The 27,502-nt window shown below is 40.8% G+C and overlaps 2 protein-coding genes across 13 annotated transcripts in view; one reads left to right on the plus strand and one right to left on the minus strand.

Moving 5' to 3' along the window:
- Window positions 1–27,502, minus strand: part of MED12L (mediator complex subunit 12L) — a 316,215-nt gene that overhangs the window by 173,529 nt on the left and 115,184 nt on the right. The gene's annotated exons all lie outside the window — the stretch shown is intronic.
- On the plus strand, window positions 2,789–26,307 carry P2RY14 (purinergic receptor P2Y14). 12 transcript variants are annotated; one of them, XM_028488623.2, is made up of 5 exons: window positions 2,789–3,001; window positions 9,997–10,242; window positions 11,693–11,793; window positions 19,056–19,160; window positions 24,132–26,307. In XM_028488623.2, exon 5 carries the CDS (start codon window positions 24,158–24,160, stop codon window positions 25,169–25,171), a length of 1,014 nt encoding a protein of 337 aa, XP_028344424.1. In that variant the 5' UTR covers window positions 2,789–3,001; window positions 9,997–10,242; window positions 11,693–11,793; window positions 19,056–19,160; window positions 24,132–24,157; the 3' UTR covers window positions 25,172–26,307. The 12 variants fall into 12 exon arrangements, with proteins under 12 accessions (XP_028344424.1, XP_028344418.1, XP_028344448.1 ...); XM_028488617.2 differs by having other exon boundaries at window positions 11,696–11,793; XM_028488647.2 differs by lacking the exon at window positions 11,693–11,793 and having other exon boundaries at window positions 9,997–10,256.

Consider the following 27,502-nt stretch of genomic DNA (forward strand, 5'->3'; position numbering starts at 1 on the left):
AGAAACCCTTCAGAAAGTAGGCCATACAGGGAACTTACCTCAACATAATAAAGGCCATATATGACAAACCCACAGCCAACATCGTTCTCAATGATGAGAAACTGAAACCATTTCCACGAAGATCAGGAACAAGACAAGGTTGCCCACTCTCAGCACTAGTATTCAACATAGTTTTGGAAGTTTTAGCCACAGCAATCAGAGAAGACAAACAAATAAAAGGAATCCAAATCAGAAAAGAAGAAGTAAAGCTCACACACACACACACACAAAAATGCACACACACACACACACACACACACACAGGGCCTCTGTACATAGCAAAGCTTACCATAAAGCTTTGAGGAGACGGAGGAAAATTTTTTCACAGTAATACAAACGACTTAAAAAAGAATTATACCCGTCTCTCATCTTACCGGGTCACCAGCCTCTCTGCCATGTGGCTGGGCCTCTCTCTTCTCTTTTCTCCCCATCCCTTGACCCCAAATCCATCTTTATTTCTAACACTCCTTGAGTCCTTGTCTCTTACTAATTTATACCCTCAGGTTCCAATACAACCACAAGCTGCTGATCAAAGGTGCTTTCTAAACAATCATCTGTGCGAAAATGTCACCTTCTAAGAGAAGCTTCTCAGATAATCATATAAAAAATGACCACCCCCTTCTCTTTCCCCCTTTACCCACCTTTATTTTATGCAAAGCACTGGTTCCTACCTAATGCAATCAGCCCACCGTATCAGCCACAGAGAGTTGATTGAATCTGCGGATGCAGAGCCAGTGGATATAAAGAGCTGATTGTACTACACCATTCTGTGCAAAGAAACTGAGACCCTTGGATACTGGTATTTGTCAAGGGTCCTGGAACAAATACCCAGCAGGTACCAAGGGACGACTGTACTATACATAGTTTCCATGTTTATTATTGTTTCTCTTCCCATCAGAATGTAAACTTGAGGAGGGCAGGGACTTTGTTATCTTTACTATTAAATCCATAAAGTCCAAACGAGTGTAGGCATATCACAGGGCCTGAACACATATTTTTGCAAGGATGAATAAATGAATGAATCGAAGGGACTCTGGTGCCAACTAGTAGTACCTTTAAAAAATTTATTCTGCTACATAATAAATGGTCTGGAGCCTAATTACCATTAGAAATCAGATGTCCACAAGAAAAGGGAAGCCTCGTACACAGTTGGTGGGAATGTAAATTGATACAGCCACTCTGGAGAACAGTATGGAGGTTCCTTAAAAAACTAAAAATAGAACTACCATATGACCCAGCAACCCCACTACTGGGCATATACCCTGAGGAAACTATAATTCAAACAGAGTCATGTACCACAATGTTCATTGCAGCTCTGTTTACAATAGCCAGGACACGGAAGCAACCTAAGTGTCCATCACAGATGAATGGATAAAGCAGATGTGGCACACGTATACAATGGAATATTACTCAGCCATAAAAAGAAACGAAATTGAATTATTTGTAGTGAGCTGGATGGACCTAGAGTCTGTCATACAGAGTGAAGTAAGTCAGAAAGAGAAAAACAAATACTTTATGCTAACACATATATATGGAATCTAAGACAAAAAAAATAGGTCATGAAGAACCTAGGGGCAAGATGGGAATAAAGACACAGACCTACTAGAGAATGGACTTGAGGGTATGGGGAGTGGGAAGGGTAAGCGGGGACGCAGTGAGAGAGTGGCATGGACATATCTACACTACCAAACGTAGGGTGGATAGCTAGTGGGAAGCAGCCCCATAGCACAGGGAGATCAGCTCGGTGCTTTGTGACCACCTAGCGGGGTGGGATAGGGAGGGTGGGAGGGAAATGCAAGGGGAAGGAGATATGGGGATATATGTATATGTATAACTGATTCACTTTGTTATAAAGCAGAAACTAACACATCATTGTAAAGCAATTATACTCCAATGAAAAAAAAATTATCCAAAAATGCCCCCCAAAATATATAAATAAAGTAGACAGAGTATGGGAGACTTGGGCTCTTCCTCCAGGAGATGCATTATGACTGCATTAATCCAGAGGACTATGTAAGAAAAGTAAAGGATCCCAGCAACAATTTGTTAAATAAGCAAACAATCCAGAAATTAGGGTCAACCAGGGCGTTCCAAAACCAAATTTAAGAGGAGAGGGAAAACTGAAGAAAGATTAGGAGACCCAACAGCATGAAATCCAGGTTGGGAATATGTGAGGATAACACCTGAAGTAGGCCAGGCGCCAGCAGGCATCACGTGTCTGTCCTCCCCCGACACCCAGAACAGGGTGAGGCTAGAGAGGAAAATCACCCAAGTCCAAATGAGAGAGCTTTGGGGTCCTTTCAATCTCTCATCTCATTTGATAATGATCTTGCCCTTTGCTGGTCCAGACGCTCTGGTGAACATGTTACTTACACAGCCTCCCCACTCCTTCGCCTGAAAGTGAGAAATGTTCTGGTCTGGTTTACTCTCAACTATTTTTTCTGGTTTTCCAACGATGTTCAAGGAGTTGGGGAAGCCGTGTGAATTACAACTTGAAAATACTTCCCAATAAATACAGAAGCTATTTTTACAACAGCGACTCAGGCAGAGGTCATGGCCAGGCATGGGAAAGATCTAGCCTCCTGCTGGCTGGAGCTCTCGCTTAGCGGGTCGCTCTCTCCTCTCTCTCGGTACCCAGTTTCATACCAGCTACTATTTGGTTAAGCCTGGATCGTTTGTCACCCTAAGCACAAATCAGATTCAACTCACAGAAGCACAGAGTACAGCTGGGCTCCAAAGAGGACTGGACATCTGGGGTACTTGACGTTCAAGCCTTTGGCGAGATGTCAACATTTCATAGAGCACTTTAAATGTTTTGGTTTGAGAGCTAATGCAGCATTTCCCACTGGTCAACACCAGCAGGCCAGGCAGAAAGCAAAGTAGATTTCCCTCAACATCAGATGTTACACTCAGTTGCTGATCCAGTCTTGCCTTCAGAGACCATAAGAGACTGGATAAATTGGTAAGTAAGAAAAGCCCATCCAATGGAGGGTTTATTTAAAGAATAAGTATTTGTGATTCCATTGTAAAACGGCTTGTTGTGCTCGTAACGTCCTAAATTCTTTTTCTGAATGAACAGAGTGACAGATTTGCAGGTGAGGTTTGACTTTTCCAGGTTCAAAGACTAAACTAAGTCCAATTAACTTTTCTCTGTAAATGTTCTTTTTAATTTCACGAAGCACAATTTTCTTTCATGAGTTCATGCATAGGCTTTCGGAAATTCCTATTTTAAACAATTTGTAGTCTTATTGCTTGTAGAATATAAGACAGTGCTGTGTGTATGTGGATAGTGAGTTGAAATCAGTTTTGGATATGGTAAAGGGCACAAACACAGCTGGGTTATGACGTAATCCTCAGAGCTGAGGGAGTCCAATAAATAACTAAAATGCTGGAGGGAAAAACAGAAGGTTTGGTTTAAGAGCACAGAAGGACACAACCTCACCAAAAACTGAAACCAAAGTGAAACACTTCAAGCGAGGAAGCGTTTTAAATCTTCTCTGAAACGGTAAATGCCTGGGCTACTGCTGTGGATTTAACGGTGAGTCACGATTGATTTTCAAAGGAAAAAACAGGAAGTAAATAAGCCTCATAGGTGCTGTTCTAGCTTTTATTAATGTCTTGTTTTAAGTTTTGATTTTCATGTTCTTGATTCTTAACTTCTGATTTCTTCCTCTGAGATTTCACATAACACTTAAATATCAATCATTGGCAGCATTTTTAGTTTAATTTGTGGATGGCAGGGACAAGGGACATAACCTGTGGAACTTCTATTGCTTGTTTTTCTAGAAATTTGAGTAGTAAATTCCATAGAACCTAAACTAATAGATAATTTTAAAACCTAATTTGTGCTAAACTAATGGATAATTTTAAAACTTAATTTGTGCTTAGAATCCATTCCAGTTTATTTCCCAGCCAAAAAGAAAATATCTTTCTTTAAAGAGCCCCATTTACTGGAGAAATTGTAAGAACACTGCAACTGAAAGAAGGCGGAGGTTTAGAGCATAATTGACCAACGACAAACAGCTCCCCGCCTCTGCCAACGAAAATTTTAAAAATCACTAAATTTAGTATTTGTTATAAGTTGTGACGTCCTTCTTAATAAATTACTCTCTAAATGGAGAAACGGCAACCTCTTAAGTCTTCTCTCATTCATTTTTATACCTACCACTTCCCTGCCAGTTCTCCCCGCTTAAAGAAAGCATTCACAGGAGAAAATCTATCTATTTATACACAGTATGGACATTTAGACATATAGGTAGATCTCACACTTAACATAATTAAAATGAAGAGACTGGCATTTGCAACTAACTCCTTTTTCCTCCATTCGGGCCAACTCTCGATATCAGACCCACCCATCTGGGGAAGATGCTTCATGGCCTTCAGTGCTTCTTCAACACAAAACATTTCGCTGGCTACTAGGGATTCACACGGGCCATCAGAGAGCGTGAGAAAGAAAAATCCAGAGTAAAAGTTTGGTTTATAAAACATAACCAAGATCTAGCCTTCTTTACTTTTTGCCCTATGCCCTCTGGTACAACTATATATATTTTATTTTGACTGTTCATGTGTAATTTTACTAAAAACTATTTTAAATGTATCAGCATTAACCTAACCGTATGAAATGGAAATTTTCCGCAGATAAAAAATAGTCAAATATCAGCAATTTTATGACTCATCCTAATAAAAAAGAAAACAGTCTTAAAAGGTAGCTCCAGAAGTCGAAGGGTGAGGGAAACATCAATAATAATAATTTACATAATTTTTATATGCTAGTGAGACCTAGTACGTCTAATTATCCCCATAGGTACTCCTCTGCTTTTAAAACCTTTGCACAGATTCTGTTATCAAAAACTGGGTGTTTCCAGCAGCCAAATTATACTGGGAAAGAACTTCTATCATTGGCTCTATTTTACTGATTAGGAAACTGGGGTCCAGAGAGGTTCAGCGATTCAAATAGGATAACACAGCTAATAAAGACCACGGATTGAATTTAAAGGAAAAAGTCATCTGGCCTCAAATCCAATGGCCTTTCACCTACCCCATCTTGTCTCTGACCTAAGGAGATAAATGTGTCCAATAAAAATTGTGATTTATACACAAATAAAAGCTGAAGATGCAAGAGTATGCAGGACTGCTCTGCCCCTTAACTAGGTACTCACACAATAATGGCAGTAATCACATTGTATGAAACAGTCAATATTATTGGGGCTCAAGTTTTTAGAAAGGCAATTGTACCTGGTCGAAAAAGGAGGCACTTTGCAGACAAACAGCTGAATTTGAATCTACTGTGAGCTTGAGCTACATTTTGGTTTGTTTTTTTAGCTCCTTTGCCTCTTTGATCTACCTCTGTTCCATCTGTCACCCCAAAGAGCTACTAAGATATTAACTGAGACATGCTAATACCCGGCACCTTAAGAGTTACCCAATAAAAATGGAATCCCTCCCTCTTCCTTGCTAGTAACTTATTAAGTTAGAGGTAGTACTGGCAAGAGTAAAATCCCACAGAAAATTTCTTGAGTTGATTCTGACACTCATGGAGCCAAATAAGAACTCATAAAATAAGGGGAAATGAACACTTCTCCCAATTTACCTCCTGTCATTCCAACAGAAAACTGGGCACCATGTCAGTACCCAAGTAGTGAGTCCCTGTCAACACGTCTACTGAGTGCCAACTAACCATCAGTGACCACTGTAAACAAAGAGGCCGGTCCCTCCAGGCCAGAACAGTAGGTCTGACAGCTAGGGAGCGTGGAGATCTGGGTCAGGGCCCAGGAGCCCCACAGGTCGTGGTCCCATACAGAAAGGGGTGGGAGGAAGACATGAGAGGTATTATTTGCTTAATTCATATGTTTGGTGGATGGATGGATAACCAAATAGACAACCTTATCAAAAACCTAAAAAAAAAAAATAAAGAAAGAAATGAAAGATATCTGATGTGTAGGAGTTACAAGGAGAGATGGAAGTTATACACATTTTTCATTTAATCACTCTTCATAAAGGTCTGGTGTCTTCTTTTTTTTTTTATTTTTGGTATTTACACACAGGCCACATATTGGACGGATTAAGAGCTGACATATTAAAATAAGCAAACTAACCCCCAAAAAACCTTATTAGAAAATAGAGCAAAATATATTTTAGCCAAGAACTGTCAAACTTCTGGTCTCATGATCCCTTGAACACTACTGAGAAGCCCAAAGAGCTTTTATGTTGTTACACCTAGCAATCTTTACTATATTAGAAATTTAAATTCTGAAATTCATAAAACATTTATTTTTAATTCTCTTTAAAAATAGCATCAAATGTTAACATGAATAATACATTTCTGTGAAAAATAATTATATTTCCCCCCAAAAGTTTTAGTTAGAAAAGTGGCATTATCCTACTTTTTTTTTTTTTGCGGTACTTGGGCCTCTCACTGTTGTGGCCTCTCCCGTTGCGGAGCACAGGCTCCGGACGTGCAGGCTCAGAGGCCATGGCTCACGGGCCCAGCCGCTCCGCGGCACGTGGGATCCTCCCGGACCAGGGCACGAACCCGCGTCCCCCGCATCGGCAGGCGGACTCTCAATCACCGCGCCACCAGGGAAGCCCAATCCTACATTTTTGCTTATCTCTTTAACATCTGGCCTAAGACAGTTAAATTCTCATATCCACTTCTGCAATGGATCAGTTTCAAAATGTACTTTTAGTTAAAGTAAACAGAAGAAAATCTAGTCTCACACAGATATATAACAGGACAAGGAAGAAGTATTTTAATAGCCTTCTGGATTTTCTTCTTTGGTACCACACCAAAATTCAAAAAGTGGCAGTTTCTTAAAGGCTGTTTGCAAAGTAGAAACTAAATTCATATCAATGAATATTTCTGTAACATTAAAATCCTTTAGCATAACTTGGTCTTGAAAGAAATCTTTTACCCCTGCTAGATTTTATATCATATAATCCTTGGTCACTTGGAGAGGTACATTCATCCAGAATTTTGACGTATAGACACTTTTCATTATATAGTATCAAAAAATAGTATTAATAGTGGCACTGATTTCATTCTAAGTACTGGAAAGTAATGCTATTTGTTTTCCTTGACTTGAAGGCTCAGTTCATTCAATTTTGAGAAAATGTCTGCCAAATACTCGAGTATGAACTGCTATAGTTTATGTATCATTGGTTCCAGTAAAAATGGCATTCCATGAAGAAAGCATCTAGTTCAACTCGCAACTTACTCAAGTGTTGTTCCTCTAGACAGCCATCATATACAGCAGAAGTGCTTTGTGAACCATTCCTATAATGTCACGTGAAATATTTAAGACACACACTTTAATCAAACGGACAATATGTATTACTTCAACACAGTCACTGTAAAGTTAACTAAGCTTTTTATTTTTTGTGCTGTTGCTTTTTTGTTCGTTTACTAAGACTGCATGGACGTAAGGTAGGCAATGACTACAGGACAGACAGTTGGGTGCATGGCCTTCATTTGTGCTAAAGTACCAGCAGGTTTGTTTTATACGTTGTGGCTTTTGCACCATTACTACAGATGTCAGCACAGTGAGTGAAAAAGGCAAACAACATGTTAGTATTCTTTTGAAAATGGGCTGACCTCATGGCCCCCGTGAAAGAGTGTCAAGGACTCCATGGCTCCACAGACCATATTGTAAGAACCGTTATCTTAGACTTTGACATAGGAAAATTTTCTTTTGATACGAAAAAGCACTAATTCGGGGGAAAAAATTGATAATTTGAATATACTAAAATTAGTAACGTTTGTTTATCAAAATATACGTTTAAAGGAAAACGGACAAGTTACAATCTGGGAGATGCTATTCACCATACATATACCCAACAAAGCAGGTATCAACAATATTTGAAGGATTTCTACAAATCAATAATAGTACAAACAACCCTAAAGAACAATGAGCAATAGATATGACTAGACATTTCATGGAAATAACCAATTATCATATGAAGAGATGCCCATATCACTGTGATCATGGAAATGTAAATTAGGACCACAATGTAGTAACATTTCATAAGCAAAAAATTTTATATCCGAGAATAGGAAACGCTGAAGAAGATGTGTGTCCACAGAGGATTTGCAACTACTCTGGAAAATAGTTTGGCATTATTTCCTATAGTTTAACACTCATATACCTATGATCCAGCAATTTAAATCCTCTATTTATACACACAAGACACTCTCTCACATGTTCATCAAGAGACGTCAAGGATATGTACCTTGGCATGGTTCAGAAGGGCAAAAACCTGGAAACATCCCAAACACAGGAAAGTGAATGAATGAACCGTGGCATGGTCAGACGATGGAATGTTTACAGTCACCAAAACACATGAATTACGGCAACAATGCTCATCAGCACGGACAACATGGGGTATCTAAATCTAAATTGTCTAAATCACTAAATGATTATATATGTTTCTTTTAAAAATCACAATTTCATACACACATATACATACAACACACTTTTAGGAATACATACAGATGTAACAAAACAACTTAAAACGAAACCGCGAGAGAATGAAAAAAATGGGGCTCAGGGTGCATGGTGGCCAGAGAGATGGCATGTGGGAAGAAAGAGAATTCAGTTACATGCAGCTTATAATTGTCAAAGTCTTGGCTTTTGTTTTGGTTATTGAATTTGAGGGAACTTATTCACGTAATTAAGAATAACAAAATAAAAATTTTAGAGTCAACCTTGCATGAACCTTGCGTGATAAGAATACGCCATATGGTTATAAGAGACTATGGTGAATCCAACTTCATGCAACAACGATTTTAAAAGATATCTATACAGGGCTTCCCTGGTGGCGCAGTTGTTGCGCGTCCGCCTGCCGATGCAGGGGAACCGGGTTCGCGCCCCGGTCTGGGAAGATCCCACGTGCCGCGAAGCGGCTGGGCCCGTGAGCCATGGCCGCTGGGCCTGCGCGTCCGGAGCCTGTGCTCCGCAACGGGAGAGGCCACAGCAGAGGGAGGCCCGCATACCAAAAAAAAAAAAAAAAAAAAAAAAAAGATATCTATACATTTTAACCTATTACGCACATAGAAACTGTAAAACTCTGAGGTCCTGAACAGACTCATCATTTGACAGTTAAGTAAATCAAGTCCTTAATTTGACCAAAGTTGTACAGAGAGGTTCATTCATAAATTCAATAAATATCTATTGAACATCTACTATATGCCAGGCACTAATTTAACAGTGAACCAGAGAAATAAGTTCTGTTCTCATGAAGGTTACCTTCATGGCGTAGTAGGAATGGGGGGGAGGGGGTGGAGGGGTGATGGAGGAAATAAATTGAAAAATAAATATTACTTAAAAAAACGAAGACCACTCTGAAGAAAACAAAACATGGTGAGAGGGTGTAGAGCGCTGGCTAGGCACCTGGCTGTGTCAGGTGTCATAGACTGGGAAGGCCTCCCTGAGAAGGTGACGCTTGAACAGAGACCAATATGAGGCAGCCACAGTAAGATGCTGGAGACAGGCAACGCCGCGGACAGAGGCCAGGGCTCCGAGCGCCTCTGCCCCAGGGAGGTTCGCCTTTCTAGAAGTGGGCGCCAACGTCACCGTGGTGACAGTGTGAAAGCGAATTCACCCGGGAAGTCCTACTACTCCTACGCACTGCTTGACAAAACCTGGTTGGTCACGCTTGTAGACCCCTGCCAAGAGCCCCCGCCAGTTCACAAAGGAACAGAAGCCTTTCACGATTTATCTGGGACAGAGAAGAAGAATGTACCTGCTCAGAGCTTTGTCCAGCGCTGGATGGCAGGCGAGGAAAAGCTCAAAGTTTTGCTTTTCTTTTCAATTCTTGTTTCACTGGGCCCAAAAAACTAAGCAGCACAATAATGTTTTGTGACAAGTACCGGCTTACTTGCCAAAGGCGACAAATATCTGCTACTTTGCCTTCTCTACACCCCTACCCCATATACACAAACATACCTGCACTTTCCCACAGGTTGACCATGTCAGGGACATTCGAGAGGTAGAAGAAAGCTTGCTGGCACTTCTGCTGCTGCAGGCTGGGCAGATTCATCTTAGAGGTAAAAAAGCCACACAGCTGACGAGAGGCCTCTGTTGTCCACCGGGAGAGCAACTGTGGCCCCTGGATAAGGAACGTGGGGTAGTAATAATCCAAGTTATGCTGACATTAGATCTGCCAGGCCTCTCCTAGCCACCTACTAGGGGGAGGCATGTAACCAAGGTAAGAACATACAGGTAAGATGCTACAGCCACTGGGGGCTTGAAAAGAGGTGGGTTTCCATTGTAGGTGCTCTGGTTACCATCGCAGAACTTGTTCAAGCCACTAAGCTCCCCCACACAGCTTTCTTCCTACGTAAAATAACAATGTTTTAGGTCATTCATCAGAAATTCATGCCACTTCTACTATGAACTATCTGCTGAGCTAGATGAAAATACAAAGCTCTCTCTCCATGCAGTAGAACAGACAAGCTAATAAAAATAAGACTTGTCAACAGGAAACAATATTCCCTCGTAGTTAAGGCTTTAGGATGACACTGACCTGGACCCACATCTCAGTTCTACAATACACTAGTTCTTACACCTTGGACAAGTTACTCAAGCTGTCTAGATTTCAGTTTCCTTAACGATAATATGAGATTACTTCTGTCTTATCAGGTCTACTGGAGGATTTAAAAGTGCATAGCTGTAGTTCGTTCATTTTCAGTGCTGCACAAAAGTTCACTAAATTTTTTTAACCCCTTTTCCTGTTAATAATCAGTTGAGCTATTTCTACATTTTTGCCATTACAGTGTTTCTATGAGCATCCTTGTACATGGATATTCTCACACATACTTGGTATGCTTCTGGAAGAGAGACTTCTAGGGCATATACTTAGGAATTAAAATGCTCAGCTATAGGGTGAGTGAACCTTCATCTTTTCCAACTATTTCCAATTCCTTTTCCAAACTTTCCAATTCCTTTAGAAACATAATGCTGAGCTGGGGATAAAAAACAGTCCTGGAACACTCCATACACCATGAACCATGAACAATTTTTATAACGGAATCTATGTTCATATAGATTTAAAATCATTTATGTTTAAAGGCAGGAAATAAGAAACGCAAAATTCAGGTCAGGAGTCCCTCTCAGCGGAGGAAGGCACAGCCCAGGGAGCGAGGAGGGAGAAGCTGGAGTACTGGGGAGGCTCCGGCTCTCAAGTCAGCGCTGTGTTCTTTTTGTTGTGCTTCAGTTCCTTTGCATAAATTATTTTCAAAGCGTCAAACAGTCCATTAAAGAGAAAAGGTATTTTAAAGAGCAATTACCATTGCCTGTGTCTGGTATCAGGTGAAGTTCCCAACGAATGGCAGTTATTGCTGTGCAATGTGATGAGAGTGAAAGACACGAAAAGACACAGCGGGAGCTCTGGAGGTGACGCAGCCAGGCTCCGCGACGTCCGGGGCCGTGGGAGACGCAGCACTGCAGGAAATGGACGTGCTCAGTGTGGATGGGCGAGGAGGCTGCTCAGAGGCCAGCACCACCGGACTCCGGGCTCTAAAAGGGCAGGACTGCCAACACCAAGAACACTACCCTGATAGTAGGAGCCAAAAGCATAAGCGATAGATGAAAGGAAAAGCTTGGCTTGTAGATGACAGTTTTAAGCAATGTTCTTAACAAAGATTATTTTGGCTTAGAAGAACGGGGAGAATGAGAAAAGAAGATGGCCAGGAACAGCATAAGAAACACCCCTGTAAGGACAGGCAGAGAAGCTCCCAGAGGTGACTGAGAAGAAAAGGTAAGGAGGGTAGCAGAGAAGTCTAAGGGACTGTTATGCATTTGCTGTGTGTCAGGCACTGAGCTAGGGACCCTTCCCTCACAACTAATACACACACATACAATACATACATATACGTACGCATATATATACACGTGTATACATATATAGTTATATATACCAGCAGAAAGGTACATGCATACACACATATATATACACATTTCTTTTACTAAACCATTTTGAATATAAGTTGCACAAAATCATGACCCTTCCCTCCTAAATACTTCAATACGCATCTCTGAAGATTAAGAAGATTCTCCTCCTTAACCACGCCATTACCATACCTAGAAAAATTAAGACAATCCAATAACACCATCTAATATACAGTCTGTACCCAGATTCACACAAGTGCCCTAGAAGAACCTCTGCAGTGCTACCCTCCACTGCCCCCAGTCACCGGCCACAGTGCACACGGCCCATTATTCCCCTTGGGCCTCTTCCGCTCTAGAACTGCTCCCTCCCACCCCATCATGTTTGTTTGCTTTTCGTGACATTGATTTATTTACAGAGTCTGGGCTGTTGTTTTATAGAATGATCCATGTTCTGGATTTGTCCAATTGTTTATCCATGATCAGCTTTTCGACAAGGTAGGTTGTGTACATCTAACTGAGTCATATTGAGAGGCAAAATATCGAATTATCCCATTTTGGGTAAGTTCAATCATTCAGTGACTGCCAGATGAAAAGGTACCATTTTTTTCTTTGTTATTCTAAATGATCTGTGAGTGATGCTTTTAGATTGGAACACCCTGTTCTCCTACACCCTTCCGCTAAGAGACTTTTCACAAACACTGAAGACTGTTGCCTGAATCAATTATTACACTGAGGTTGAAAACTGTTGACTTTCTAATTCTATCATTCCTTCTACCTTTTCTAGCTGACATTCTTCTACAAAGAAGAGCTTGTCCCTGTCTTCATCCTCCCTTTTTCATCTGTATTTTTAATATCACTATCAACTCTTGAATTTGGTTTGTTTTTAAAAGTATTTTCATCTATTACTGTCCTTCTTACTGATATCCAAACTGTTGAATTTAGAAGGGCCACCAAGTCAGCTCCCATGTCCTTTTTTTTTCTTTTTCCCCCCCGCTTAACATTTCCTCATTGGTCTGAGCACTTCCTTGCTTTTTGCCTGCAAGGTATCAACTCACCTTTCCCTGTGCCGGATTTGAAATCAATCATTTCCCCAAGGAGCCTTGGTCCCTGTTAGTGGGTAGTGACACTTAGAAACAAGATAATCTCATTGATCCTGGGGATTGCTACTTTTCCACCTACAGAGGATTTTTACTTTTGTTATTTAAAGTTGGAAAAGGCTTGAGCAAGTTTATAGCTATTAGGGTATCACGACTTCAAGACCTACAGATTTTATTGAGAACTTGTGGAGGTTTATACCTTGAAGGAAAGTAGCCTCTAGACTGAGAGAGAGCCTGAAAATACAGAAGAGGAAAGCAACAATGTACATAGAAAGATTAGAAAGGAAGTCAGTGTAGGCTGCAATTAAAAAAACAAAAAAAGAAAAAAAAAAAAAACCCACAATGGAGTAAAATAAAGCTGGTCCTGGTCCAAGCAGGTCATAAGCATGAAATTCAATTCATGGTACAGATGGAAAGGAGCACTTCTTATTAGCAGATTCTGTGCATTCGGACATTACCTCTGAGGCAATAATGAAATGGCATCTAATAGCTCCCATAGGGCATGGCAAGATGTAAGATAGCATTCTCAAAACATATATGACTGACTCATATTGAAATCCATATGAAGAGTGAAACAATCACAAATGTACTGATCTAAAGAGGACACTTACATTCAACAATGGATCCCATTGGGATGGGTCTCAGACTCATAAAAAGCAAAGGTCTCTCTTTCCACATGCCCTCTGAGCACCATCTATAAGCTGCATAAAAATGCATCTTTCACATTTAAGTCCTACTCATTTTGAAATGAATGTAGTTGCTTCATTGTCATATGCTGTGTTTAATAAAATACAAATTCACTTAAAGCATTTCCCAATTCATAAGTTAGTGTAACAATATATTTTACTGCATCAAAGGTTACTGATCCCTCTAACAGGCAGGAAGCACATAAATTTTAGGCTTTGAAGTGTATGAGAATCACTTCTCTGTAGTATTTCCACTCCCATCTAAAGTTCTGGATATTTATATTCTTTTCCTTTGGAATATGCAAGCCTGAATCTTGAACAAACATATACCTGGTTGATATTCAGCTAAGTAAAGTTGTCGGTTCCTCACGAATGAAAATCTGTTCCCCAACCTCCTGGCGAAGGGATACGCGTTAAGGCCCTAAGCCCCAAGATCTGAACATCTGAGTACTGCACGCCTGATTGAGAAACGCAAACACCATCTCAGCAAAGCAAAAAGAGGTCAGAGGTTCATTTCCCTGCCTCACCCCAGGGAATAGAACCACATATTCCAAAACAATGCTGCAGAAGAACAGGCTGGAGAACAGTAAGTCAGGAATCCTAACAGCTCAATCTAATTCCAGATAGAGAAAGGAATCAGTTCCCAAAGCTCTGAAGACAGGAGTTTCACAGCTTTTCATCATTCACATCAAAAATGCAGGCCTGGGGCTTCCCTGGTGGCGCAGTGGTTGAGAGTCCGCCTGCCGATGCGGAGGAACCGGGTTCGCGCCCCGGTCCGGGAGGATCCCACGTGCCGCGGGGCGGCTGGGCCCGTGAGCCATGGCCGCTGCGCCTGCGCGTCCGGAGCCTGTGCTCCGCAACGGGAGAGGCCACAACGGTGAGAGGCCCGCATAATGCAAAAAAAAAAAAAAAATGCAGGCCTGTGTAGACTGCCAAGCAAGTAAGTGCATGAAATGCTCTGGACTTCACTCGTACTCCCTACTTCTGAGCGCCGCTTCCTGTGACGAGAACCCGGGGACCATAAGAAGAACAGCCTTCCCCCAGCTTCCCCCAGGCAAGCACTGCTGGGCCAGACTCCCAAGGAGGTCTGGAGCACACTGCAGCCCTGCGTTTCAGTGCAGAAGAACACCAGCCTCAATTAAACGTGCGGAAGTAGGGCACACCGTGGGAGCCTGACCCAGGGCAAGTCCTGGCCGGCTGAGAGTCCCAGAGACCTCCGATTCGTCTACTGTCAGCTGAGTCACTCCCTGAACCCCCAACGTTTCCTCTGAGTCATACACTGCCAGGCACCAGGTATTTGAGTCTTATAGGAATAGAAACCCTATGAGGTAGCAACTACTACCCTCTCATTTTAGAGATGTAAAGACAGAAACATGGAGGCACTCTGTAACTATTCCAACATCACAGCTATTAAGAAATTGAGCCATATTTCTAACCAAGGTCCACTACGTCCAACATGCAAGCTTTTAACCATTATACTGCACTGCCTGCCCATTATTCCAAAAGAGCTGTAAAGAAAGCCCACTTCACATTCCGAGACCTAAGCATATGAATTACTTCATTGCTGCTGAGTTACTCAACATACAGTTAAGGTTTAGCACCAGTGAGAGAGCTGACAAAATTCTATTCCTATATCAAAATGATACCAAATACAACTACCATTAAGGGGCTATTTCAGTAGTTCTCAACTTGGGAACATTTTTCGTTGCCTTAAGTCATGGGTGCTGCTGGCACCTAGTGGACAGGGCCAGGGATGCAGCTAAACATCTTACGATGCACCAGACCACTCACCCACAAAGAACTGGAACTCAAAAACATGTCAGTAGTGCCAAGGGTGAGAAACCCTGGGCTATACCAAAGATTGTAGGTGGAAAATCCCCCAAAATCTATCCTGACAATCCAGATGCAGCTCCTGGTACGGAGGCTAGGATGGGTAGCCGTTTCCGTGGCCCCAGAAGTTTGGCATGTGTGCCCTCCACCTTGCCCTCCTCCCCCAGCTCCCGTGATCTGCCTGCATCACCACAAGATGTAAAGACTGACCCGGGTTCAAGGAGGTGCCAGTCTTGCACTTTGCTATGAGTTCTGCTAAAAGTATGTTAAGGGAAGTAGTTGGAATTAAAAGTAAAAAACTAGGTTTGGGCGTCATTATCAGCTTACCATCCATACTAACTCACCATCCGTTATGGATTTTTCTGTACGCAGTGGTACCCAGAGGCTAAGTGGAGAAACTGAAGGCATCCACACCTTGCACACCTTTAACACCTAGATCAAAAAGGACATACTCACAAACTCACACGCACGTGTCCACCTTCCCTCAAAAAAAAAATACTGGATAAGTGATTCCTAAAAACAGTACTCTAGAAAAATGCTGAAGGGCCTGCAATACATGCACATACTCATGAGCACAAGCAAAACATGCTTCCCCGAGTTCCCTCAGGAGTAGAGGAGACCTGGCTTGGAGATGAGTAGACATAAATGTGAATACTCTCTGGCCACATACTAGGTGCCCAATTCGCCTTTGATGAGTTACCTATCCATTTTCAGCACCAGTTTCCTCATTTGCAAAATGGTGGTAACAGTAACTGACTGGCAAGGCTCTAACATGTTACTCAAGAGCTTGGGCAAATCCATGTCCCCCCTGCTGCGCTGTCCCCTCACGTTGTCTTGGTGCATGTGCCCGACAGCTCTCTCTGCCCAACACTGCCTCCCTCCCCTTTGACCCCCTTCTGTGAAATAAACTGGCATGCTTAAAGTGACTTCCCCGTGAACAGGTCTATGACCTAGAAGCAGAGGACTCTGTTGACCCACTCCTAAGGAGTCACAGTGTTGGAAAAGAGAGTCAGGACCAAGAGTGAGGGTGCAAGAAATTCTAGAATATTCAACCGACCATAGGATAAGAAAGGCCAGAAGCCTGATGACAGACTTAAGAATTAATTAATACTATACAATAGTATAAAATATTTTTAAAATATAAAGTATGTTATAAAGTATTTAATAACATAAAATGTTTATAAAATATGACTACAAGACTGAATAAGTAGGCCATATATAAATTCTCCTTCTAGTCAACCCTTATGACTGTTCTGGAAACCATCTAGGATATCACATATTGGCACCACAAAGAGAAAAAAAAAAAAAAAGTCACACATTACAGCCAGGGAGATAAAAGCAGCAATAATAAGAAAATGGCTTTAGTAAGTTTAGAAATGTACACAATGATTACACACACCTATACTACTTTCTACTGTTAGAAGAATCATCTAGAAAACAAATATTTATCTCATATGAAAAGATCTTGGGGCACCTTGGATCAAAGCTTTTGATGTTTGGACTGTAAGGACAGGGAAGGAATTGTCAGACTGTCGTTAGATAAGAACTGAACAAAGAACAGGAAGGAAAATGCTCATCATAGGTGGGTACTGATTAAAGAGTGATTTGAAAGCAATTCATTCTCCAAATACATTTTTTTAATTGAATTTTTTAAAATAAATTTATTTATTTATTTTTGGCTGTGTTGGGTCTTCATTGCTGCACGCCGGCTTTCTCCAGCTGTGGCGAGCCAGGGACTACTCTTCGTTGCGGCACGCAGGCTTCTCATTGTGGTGGCTTCCCTTGTTGCAGAGCATGTCATTGTGGTTGCTTCTCTTGTTGCAGAGCATGGGCTCTAGGTACGCGGGCTTCAGTAGTTATGGCTCGCGGGCTCTAGAGCGCAGGCTCCGTAGTGGTGGCGTAGGGGGCTTAGCTGCTCCGCAGCATGTGGGATCTTCCCAGACCAGGGCTCGAACCCGTGTCCCCTGCACTGGCAGGTGGATTCTTTAACCACTGCGCCACCAGGGAAGTCCCTCCATATACATTTTTGTTTTCTAATTATGAACTATTTCAAGTACACAAAAGTACAGAAGCTAATGTTGGTTAACACCAACACACTTAATCGCCCAGTGTTAATTGATAGTAATATTTAGGCATCATTGTTTCCGAATTTAAGAGATGAAATACCACGAATACAGCTGAAGTCCAACCACCCTATGGCATCCATTGCTCCTCCTTCCTTCTCCGGGAGTAAGCACTGTCCTGAAGTTAGAAGGTATCATTCCTGACCAGAACATGCTCAGTACTGACCTGGATCAAATATAATATTCCACCACAGAGAACTAAATCTCTTTGTTTTATTTCTAAAGAGAACTTCATGAGCTCTTAGGGCTATTCTAGGTAAATATGTTTTTTTTACCACTGGTTCTCCATAAGGTATCTATGTATATTTCCAGACTAGAAGGATGAGATTATTATGATGAAATTTATAATGAGTAAACGCTAAGAAAAATCTTAGATTTCAGGCTCCTGTTAATGTAACTGTTTCCTACCTCAAGTGCCAACTACAGCAAAGAAAAATAAGGTTGTTTCTTTACCCTCCTCACAAAATATTTATTAAAGTCCCCTATGTACAGTCTTAAACAAACAAACAAACAAACAAAACTTGCTCTTCAAGGAGTACTCGTTGCGTTAGCAGCTTCAACATTAGACCCAGCTCCAGACCTATGGAATCTTGAGTCTTCATTTTAGCAGGAGCCCTGGGAAATATGTATGTGCATTAAAGTCTGAGAAGGGTTGCCTTAAAGAATTCAGAAAGGTGACAACCTAGACCGAGGCAGAACCAAATCCAACCACCATTCTGCCAAACCTGTCCTCTTCCTGTCATACAACACAGCTTTCAGATGTTATCTTGGCAAAGTCCACGCATAAGTAGACCAGTGGTTGTCAACCAGGGGCAATCGGGCCTCCCAGAGGACGTTTTGTTCCCAACTTAGGGAGATGATACTATTGGCCCCTAATAGATAGAAGCCAAGAATGCTGCTAAATATCCTACAATGCAGAGGACAGTCCTCACGACAAATAATTCTCTAACCTAGAATGTCAATGGTACAAAGGTTTAAAAACAAAAAAAAAAAACAGAAAACAAAAAAAGCCTGCCTATGATTTCCTAGCTAAAATGGTCAACTGTTAACTTCAGTCATTTAAATGAGCTGATTTTAGCAACCAAACCCATAAAGGGGGGAAAAAAAGAAAAGAAAAGAAAGAAACCAATAACTAAAAACACTTCATATGCAATCCTCTCCAGTAAAGGGTTTACAAGGCTCCCACCAGGGTTTACATCACATCAGTAATCATCAATAGTGACAACCAAAACGAAGTCCAGTAAAGTAACAACAAAAGCGCATGTTGAAATATTTCACAATTATACAAACTGTATTTAAAAAGCAAGTGCACTGCTACCACACATACTTCTTCAATAAAAACATCCTGGCGTTTATTTAACTTAATTAAATCTTCGTTTTTCTCCCACGATACAGGATCGTTAGCGAAGAAGCATCCTGGCCACTTCAAGATGACAAGCGCTCACTAGGCTAAATTACTTCATTGAAAGGAAACCTCATATCAGACAAACATTTTAAAACGTAAGTGTACAAATCCTTTAGTGTTATCAAGAGCTTTGTTAATTTCATCAAAATAGTACGAAGGAATAACTTCTTCGGAGAAAGTAGAATTACAGCACACAGAACAGTGGAAGGTGGTCCGTTTTAAGAGAAAAATGGGTCACTGTGTGTGATTACACAGAGGATGAGTAATGAACTCAGCATGTTTTTATTAAGATGAATGTTATTTCTGGAGCGAGTATCGCCTTGTCTGGTCCTGTATCAACTAAGTTCTGCCCAAAGAGAGAGCCCTGAGGTTATATGCAATACTCTATAACCTGAAAATACTAAAGCAGCCCAATCCTGAGACCTAACATTTCACTACCAACAACAGCACTCGCTATCTGGATTAAAAAGAAACTTTGCCATTGATATTCTAGCTGTGCAAAAAAAGATGAGAGAAAGCAATTCATAGGCTCCTATTACACATTAACGGTTGTCTTTTGGTCTCATAGATCCATTCCACCATCATGTGACCAAAGATCCAAAGTGACGGTTTATATAGACTAAAACGTTTCAAGTCGTTTCATTCTCCTTTACCTGGATTTGTGGAACAAGGAAGATTTCCACCTAAGAGAAGCTGAAGCCTTATAATATTTTTTTCTAATTGAAGTATAGCTGATTTACAATGTTGTGTTAATTACTGCTATACCGCAAAGTGATTCAGCTGTATATGTATATATACATATATATACACACATCCACACACACACATTCTTCTTTTATGTGTGTGTGTGTGTGTGTGTGTGTGTGTGTGTGTGTGTGTGTGTATATTTCCCCCACCCCATTATGGTTTATCTTGAAATCCTTCTTAAATGAAGTCTCAAGAATTCAGGGAGCTGTGCTTATGCTCCCTGAAGCCTCAAGGTTAACATAATGGTTATGTTAGGTTAACTTTCACTATAGAAATTCAGAGGTAATCTCAGAAGTAACTTCCATGGGCAGGGCTAGCTACACTTCCACAAACTGGCTCCACAGAATGTCCCTTATTTCGGATGATCATCATCCAGAGGTGCTCCTCCTCTTTCTTTCTCCCCCTTTGCCTGTCTCTTGTCTTTGATGGGCTGGGACAAGCTGCTTAGAAATAGTAAATCAGCTGAGAGCCTGGGGCAGGGAATGGAGAGTTGCTGGGCCACATCAAGACATTCTTTCCTTCTGATTTATTTGGTTCTTTTTATTTTTACGTTACCGTATAAAATCAACATCCGTATGTTACTATTTCCTCCATCTGTGAAATGATTTGAAGTTTTAGTAGGTCTCTATCGGGATATTAAATCACCTCTATACTAAAGACAAGGAGAGGAGACTGGACAGGTGTTACAAGGTCAAAGCGATACATGTCTCTGTTATCAGCTTGTCCTATTTTTCATCTAACACACGTATTCCTGCCTTTTGGTCTCGATATATAACTGGCCTCACTTGCCGCAGATACCTTAAGATAGCCCCTTTTCCACACATCTCTTGATCCATCACTCTAGAAAAGGCTGCCACACTCTGAGACACCAGGACCAAATATGATAAATTATGTACCTGGAGGTCACAGTGCCCTGCCATCAACACTACCGCTCAAGAAAAACAGACTTAAGAGCGTGACCATTACCACTAAAATTGTCTCGGATTTACCATTAGCTCGTTACCTACGTAGAATGCGCCTTTAATTTGCCTCTGCTGTATCCATCCAGACAGCAGCACGAGCAGTAGTGATGCCCTGCTTCTTCCCCCAGTCAACACGTCTCAAACGGAGACTCTGATCTGCCATTGCTTAAAAACAGCCCAAAATAGCAAGAAGACGTTTAGAGGGAAAGACCCAAGCAAGGCCTTGAGCACTCATTTCATTTCAGAAGGCACTCCGGCTCTAGAAGTTTACCTGGGTCAGCTAGCCCCTTCCATCAACCTCGAAGTGAGGAAAGGAGGAGGCATGAGGTGCATGGCAAAGCCTATAGGCTCAGATTCTTGACACTCTGAGGAACCAGAGAGCACAGCTGTGGACGCATGGTATCGGGCTACATTCAGACATATTGCAGTGCAAAAGGACAAAAGTCACGAGATTCTGAGAAAATGTCTTTATACAGATTTCTAGAAGGAAAGGAAAGAAATGGTGGCTCTCACCAAATCATTTCTGGGAAATTCTTCACTATTACTATACACAGTGGCTTCTCTAATTTTTCTATAAAGAGAGAAATTTGGTACTCATTAAATCATTTCTGGAAATTCTTCACCATTTCAGTATCTAGTTGTATATTATATAGCTAATATTTCTCTCTACTTTAAAATGTACTCACATCTGCTTTTTAAAAAAATTTATATTTTAAACTCCAGTGAATCCAACAATTACTGAATACATACCATGATCCCCGCACCACACTGACTGAGGGGCTTGTGTCCCCAGCACCGGGACCCCTGGGAGCATTCTCTTGGGCTCTGTGAGACTGGCTCTTAGACTAAGCTGCACCTTACTATCAGGGGACAAGACCAATTATTTACTGAACACAGACTCTTTGCCACAGTGGACAGTCAAAAATAGAAAACACCGCCCCTTCACTTACCATCTAAAATATGAAACAGGCCACAGAGGACCTACAAACAAACCCATTATGATCAGAGCCAAGTGGACAGGGGATTAGATTTCCTTTCAAAGGAAGTCCAAGGACAGGCAAAATCAATTGCTAGAACTGTAACTAGTTTTGCCATATGCTTGCAGAAAGAATACACAGAAGCAACATAGTCTTCTGGGGAAAGCAGCACACAAAGTTTGCATGTGTGATTTTTTTTTTTTTTTTTTTTGCAATGTGACTGAATTTCATATTCCACATTTCCAAATTCTACTTTCTCACACTTCCTTAATTTTACTGACACAGCCCTTCACTCACTGTGGATAAAGCACCATGCTTAGCACCAGAAATACAAAGATGAACAAGATACATTCTCTGTCCTCAAGGAACCCACTGTTCTCCACAATCTTTCTTCTTTTTTTTTTTTTTTTTTGCGTTAGGGGGGCCTCTCCTTTTTGTGGCCTCTCCCGTTGCGGAGCACAGGCTCCGGACGCGCAGGCTCAGCGGCCACGGCTCACGGGCCCAGCAGCTCCGCGGCATGTGGGATCTTCCAGGACTGGGGCACGAACCCGTGTCCCCGGCATCGGCAGGCGGACTCTCAGCCACTGCGCCACCAGGGAAGCCCCTCCACAATCTTTCTTTCCCATGATCCCTGACTAGATGTAAATTTCTTAAGAGCAGGGACTCATGTCTCATATTCCCAGATCGCATATTCATTATTTCACAAATATTTTAAATATCTAATGTTCTAAATGTAATGCTAGGAATACAATGGTTAACAAAAAATGACATGGTCTCTCTCCTCTGAAGGAGCTTACAGTAGTAGAGGAAACAAAAAACAAACAGCTAGAGAGACGAGTGCTATGACAGAAGAAAGGCACAGAATGTGTGTGAATGTCTATGAGCACACATACAAGGGAACTCACACCCAATCCACCCCAACCAAGGCTTGGGAGGGCAAAGTTTCCTAAAGAAAGTGGCATCCAAGCTGAGGCCTCAAGGATGAAGAGAAGTTAGCCAACCAAGAAGGTAGCAAAAGAGTCTTCCACACAAATCCAAGTTTGTGCAAAGGTCCAAGGTGAGAGAAATCATGGAACCCACAAGGTAGAAGGGTTCAGAACAGCAGGAACTCATCACTGGAGGTAGAATTAGTAGGGATCAGACCAAGATGGGACTTCTGGTAGCTCAGGGTTAAAGAGTTAGGACTTTATCCTGAGGGCAAGGACCAACCGATGAAGGGTTAAGCAGGATGTTGACATTACAGATAAGATGGGCAGTAGACATTTTCTTAGATGTATCAAATAATCTTTCAAAAGAGTTCTAATCTTCCTTGTGCCATAAATCATCATGTCCAACATCAGTGAAGACTATACAGGATTCTCTAACAAAAGAAGGTTCTGGGTAATACCTAGGATAGTGTCGTCCAATAAAAATATGATGCAAGCCGCCTATGTAATTTAAAATTTTCCAGTAGCCGTGTTCTTAAAAAAAGTAAAATTAAGTGAAATTAAGATTAATAATGTATTTTATTTAATGGGATATTCCTAAAATATTTCAACATATTATCAATATTAAAAATATTGAGATATTTTACATTATTTTCTGCATACTAAGTCTGCAAAATTCATTGTGCATTTTCCATCACATCTCAATCTGGACTGGCCCCATTTCAAGACCTCTACAGCCACATACGGCTAGTGGCTACCATTTGGAAAGTACAGATCTAGAATGTACTTTGGGGAGCACTTCTGAGAATGCTTAAGGTCTTTCTATCATTTTTGTTTGTTTTCTAATTTATAAAAATAATGCAAATCAGTTTTTAAATGGGAAAAAAAACCACAGAATATCTCAATTTTGAAAGGTACCCATAATCCTATACCAAAAATACCAGTTATAGTTGGACGTGTATGCTTGTAAGACATAGTCCTATATCTAAAATATACGTAGGGTAGGCTTTCTAAAAAGTAGGGTCTGTGTCAATAGCTCTTAAACCTAATATATTAAAGAGTTGTGAATAAAATGAAACAGATTCTCTGTTTTTATAGCTTTATTACCTTTGAGACTATATTTAAATGAGTATTCCTGGAACTTTAGAGTTGTACAGGAACCTTTATCATTTTAGGGAAACGCTGGTCTCCATGATTACCTCAGTTCTCAGACTGTCCTGCTTCTCTAATTTTTCCTTCCTGTCATCTGTCTACTCCATCCTTCCCTTTTCAAAAGGAAGGAAGGGAAGGTGAAAGGGAGGAAAAGACAGGTACCTAAGGAATATACAGCAAAAACGTGGTTTCAAGAACTTGCTGGGCATGGCAAGTTCTTGCCCTTTCCTTTGTTTATTTCTCGGCAAATGACTCGAAGGTCGTGACTGCCCTTTGAGTGACTATTTCACATCACCTTCCAGGCCTCGCCTTCAGAAGTTACCAAACGATGAATGCCACCACTGGCCCACCTGCGCAGGGGTCGTGCCCCCGGAACACCCTCATAACCCAGCAAATCATCCCCGTGCTGTACTCTGTGGTCTTTGTGGCCGGGATCCTGCTCAACGGCGTGTCCGGGTGGATATTCCTCTACGTGCCCAGCTCCAAGAGTTTCATCGTCTATCTCAAAAACATTGTTGTCAGTGACTTCCTGATGAGCCTGACTTTTCCTTTTAAGATCCTGGGAGACTCGGGCCTCGGCCCCTGGCAGCTGAATGTGTTTGTGTGCAGGGTGTCGGCCGTGCTCTTCTATGTCAACATGTATGTCAGCATCGTGTTCTTCGGGCTCATCGGCTTTGACAGATATTATAAAATCGTGAAGCCTCTTTTGACTTCGTTCATCCAGTCCGTGAACCACAGCAAACTCCTGTCGGTGCTGGTGTGGAGCCTCACACTGCTGCTTGCCATTCCCAACATGATCCTGACCAACCGGAGCGTCAAGAAGGCCACACGCATTAAATGCATGGACCTAAAGAATGAACTGGGCCTCAAGTGGCACAAAGCCTCCAACTACATCTTTGTAGCCATCTTCTGGATTGTGTTTCTTTCCTTAGTCATTTTCTACACTGCTATCACGAGGAAAATCTTTAAGTCCCACCATAAGTCCAGAAAGAATTCCATCTCGGTCAAGAGGAAATCTAGCCGCAATATATTCAGCATCATGTTCGTGTTTTTTGTCTGTTTTGTACCTTACCATGTTGCCAGAATCCCCTACACTCAGAGCCAAACAGAAACCCATTACAGCTGCCAGTCAAAAGAAATCCTGCTCTATGTGAAAGAATTCTCTCTGCTCTTGTCAGCTGCAAACGTATGCCTGGACCCCATTATTTATTTCTTTCTATGCCATCCATTTAGAGAAATCTTATGTAAGAAATTGCATATCCCATTAAAAGCTCAGCATGACTCAGAAACTTCCAAAACCAAAAGGGGAAATATAACACAAGAAAGCACAGATACTTTGTGAATTCCCACCTCCTTTCTAATAAAGTCTGTGCATGCATATTCTAATCTTCAATTACATAATAAAGGAAAATGAATAAGAAGCATGTCCACGATAATAAGTATCATCTCTAGGCATTACTATTCAATTTAGTACAATAATAAAACTAAAATGTAAGTTTCCATGCTTGTTTCTGTACCATCAAAGAAAAAATAATACACTATTTAATCTTATCCCATCAAAGTAGAAGGTTTAAATTTATAATCAATAGTCTGGTCAGTTAATATAGCACGTTAAATAGCAATAAGGAAAACAGGAAGCGATCAAGACAATTCACAGGGGCATCTTCCTTCTTCTAAACACAAGAATGAAGTGGGCATATTATGCAATTTTTTTCAACAGGGTCATTAAAGACCAACTTAAAAGCAGACACAGTCTGATAAAGGATTAGAGGCCTGTTTGTAGTGAAAAAGTCAAGTCTTCTCTGATTTGAAGAAGCAGGATAAGCAGACACCCAAAAAATTACTTAAGAAATCCCCCACTGATTTATTTCATGGCATTTCAAACGAAAGCAGATATAAACTCTGTACATTGCAGCAAAAAATGTAATTTTTCTCTGATAGCATTTTGAGGATGATATAAGATACATCTTAAATATGTTTTATATGAAGATTAGCTAAGCCACTTAAGGAGCCTAGTGTTCTGGTGCTCAGAAGATGTTTTAAGTAAACTCTACAGAGGGAATCTAGATAGTGGCATAAGTTGCCAGAAACTTCCCCTGTTCAATGGTATGGGAAAAAAATCTAGGATGTCTGGGAAAAGACATATGCACACAAATACCCCCAGCTGGCAACACACTTTATTCCCTAGGAGCAGAGAAAAGCAGTTTTCTTAGAAAGCAACTGGACTTGATAAAAAGAAAATCTAAAATTTACAATAATGCGTGAGAAATTACACATAAAATGAAAATTTACACATCATATTTTCTGAAAAACAAATTTCATATGTGCAGATACAGGATATGGTTGCTGGCTTGTGAGTTATCAAAGCTCAGTTCTTTCTCTGCTATTAACTGGCTGGAAGACATTTCACCCATCTTTCAAATGCTCTTCTCAAACATTTTTGTAAGTCATGTTTTCATATATATATATGTATGCATTTCAAGCCTTACCATATATGTACTAATAAAAAACATTTTTAATAGTGTCAAGTTTTTTCTTAAGTCAAGATACCAAAAAACACTACCAGATTTACTCGTAGTCAAGACATGGTTGGTTTCTTCAGTACACTTAATTACAAATGCTAATAGAATACAAAGAAAGAAGGCATAGGAATACCCAGGAAGGAGTTGCATAGAGTATTTCTGAAATTCTATTTGCCACTGACTTTTCAAAATAAGTATTTCATGTGTTCTTAAGACCTCATCAGATTTTAGGCAAAACTGAGAAAGCACATTTTAAACTCAGGAAGAGCTGAGAAGATTTTCACACTCTGTATCCACCTTCCACCCTCATGAAAACTCTCTGCTCCCAACTCTGGGTCAAATATCCTCTCCCAAAAAGAACAAAATCACAAACCTATGATAAACGTGCCTGGCAAAACTAAGCTTGCTATAGCATCTGTTTGCAAAAAAAAAAAATATTTGCAAAAGAAAGTGGCTGTGTTTATTCACAGTTTCTATTGGTCAGGACAAATTAGTAAATACTGGTGTTTTATATGTCCCCTACTGGGCCACCGGAGAAATTGAAATTATAAAAGAAGATAAGAAGCACCAAGTTTTGCCTTTGTAACCACTGTGCCAAAGCAAATCAGAAATATGAAAGGCAATATTTTTCAGGAAACAATATGCAATGCAAATAAGGATATCGTGAAGCAGGAGTTGAATAACAGCTACTGCATATCAGAACTTTTAAGGTAAAAGACCTGTGCCTGGAAAACTGTAAGACACTGAAGACAACACACACAATGGAAAGATGTATGCTGCTCACAAATTGGAAGAATTAATATTGTTAAAATGACCATACTACCCAAGGTAGTCTACCAAGGGTTCAATGCAATCCCTATCAAAATACCAATGGAATTTTTCACAGAACTAGAACAAATAATTCTAAAGTTTGTATGAAAACACAAAAGACTCCAAAAAGCCAAAATAATCTTGAGAAAGAAGAGCAAAGCTGGAGGTATCACACTCCTTGATTTCCAACTATACGGCAAAGTACAGTAATTTGATTACTACAGTAATCAAAACAGGATGGTACTGGCACAAAAACAGACACATAGATCAGTGCAATAGAATAGAGTGCCCATAAATGAATCCATGCTTACACAACCAATTAATCTACAACAAAGGAGGTA

This window comes from Physeter macrocephalus, chromosome 1, assembly GCF_002837175.3.
Source record: "Physeter macrocephalus isolate SW-GA chromosome 1, ASM283717v5, whole genome shotgun sequence".
Taxonomy (NCBI): domain Eukaryota; kingdom Metazoa; phylum Chordata; class Mammalia; order Artiodactyla; family Physeteridae; genus Physeter; species Physeter macrocephalus.

What these genes read in the sequence shown, in the direction of transcription:
- P2RY14 (XM_028488647.2), top strand. Translation starts at nt 24,158, where the DNA reads ATGAATGCCACCACTGGCCCACCTGCGCAGGGGTCGTGCCCCCGGAAC.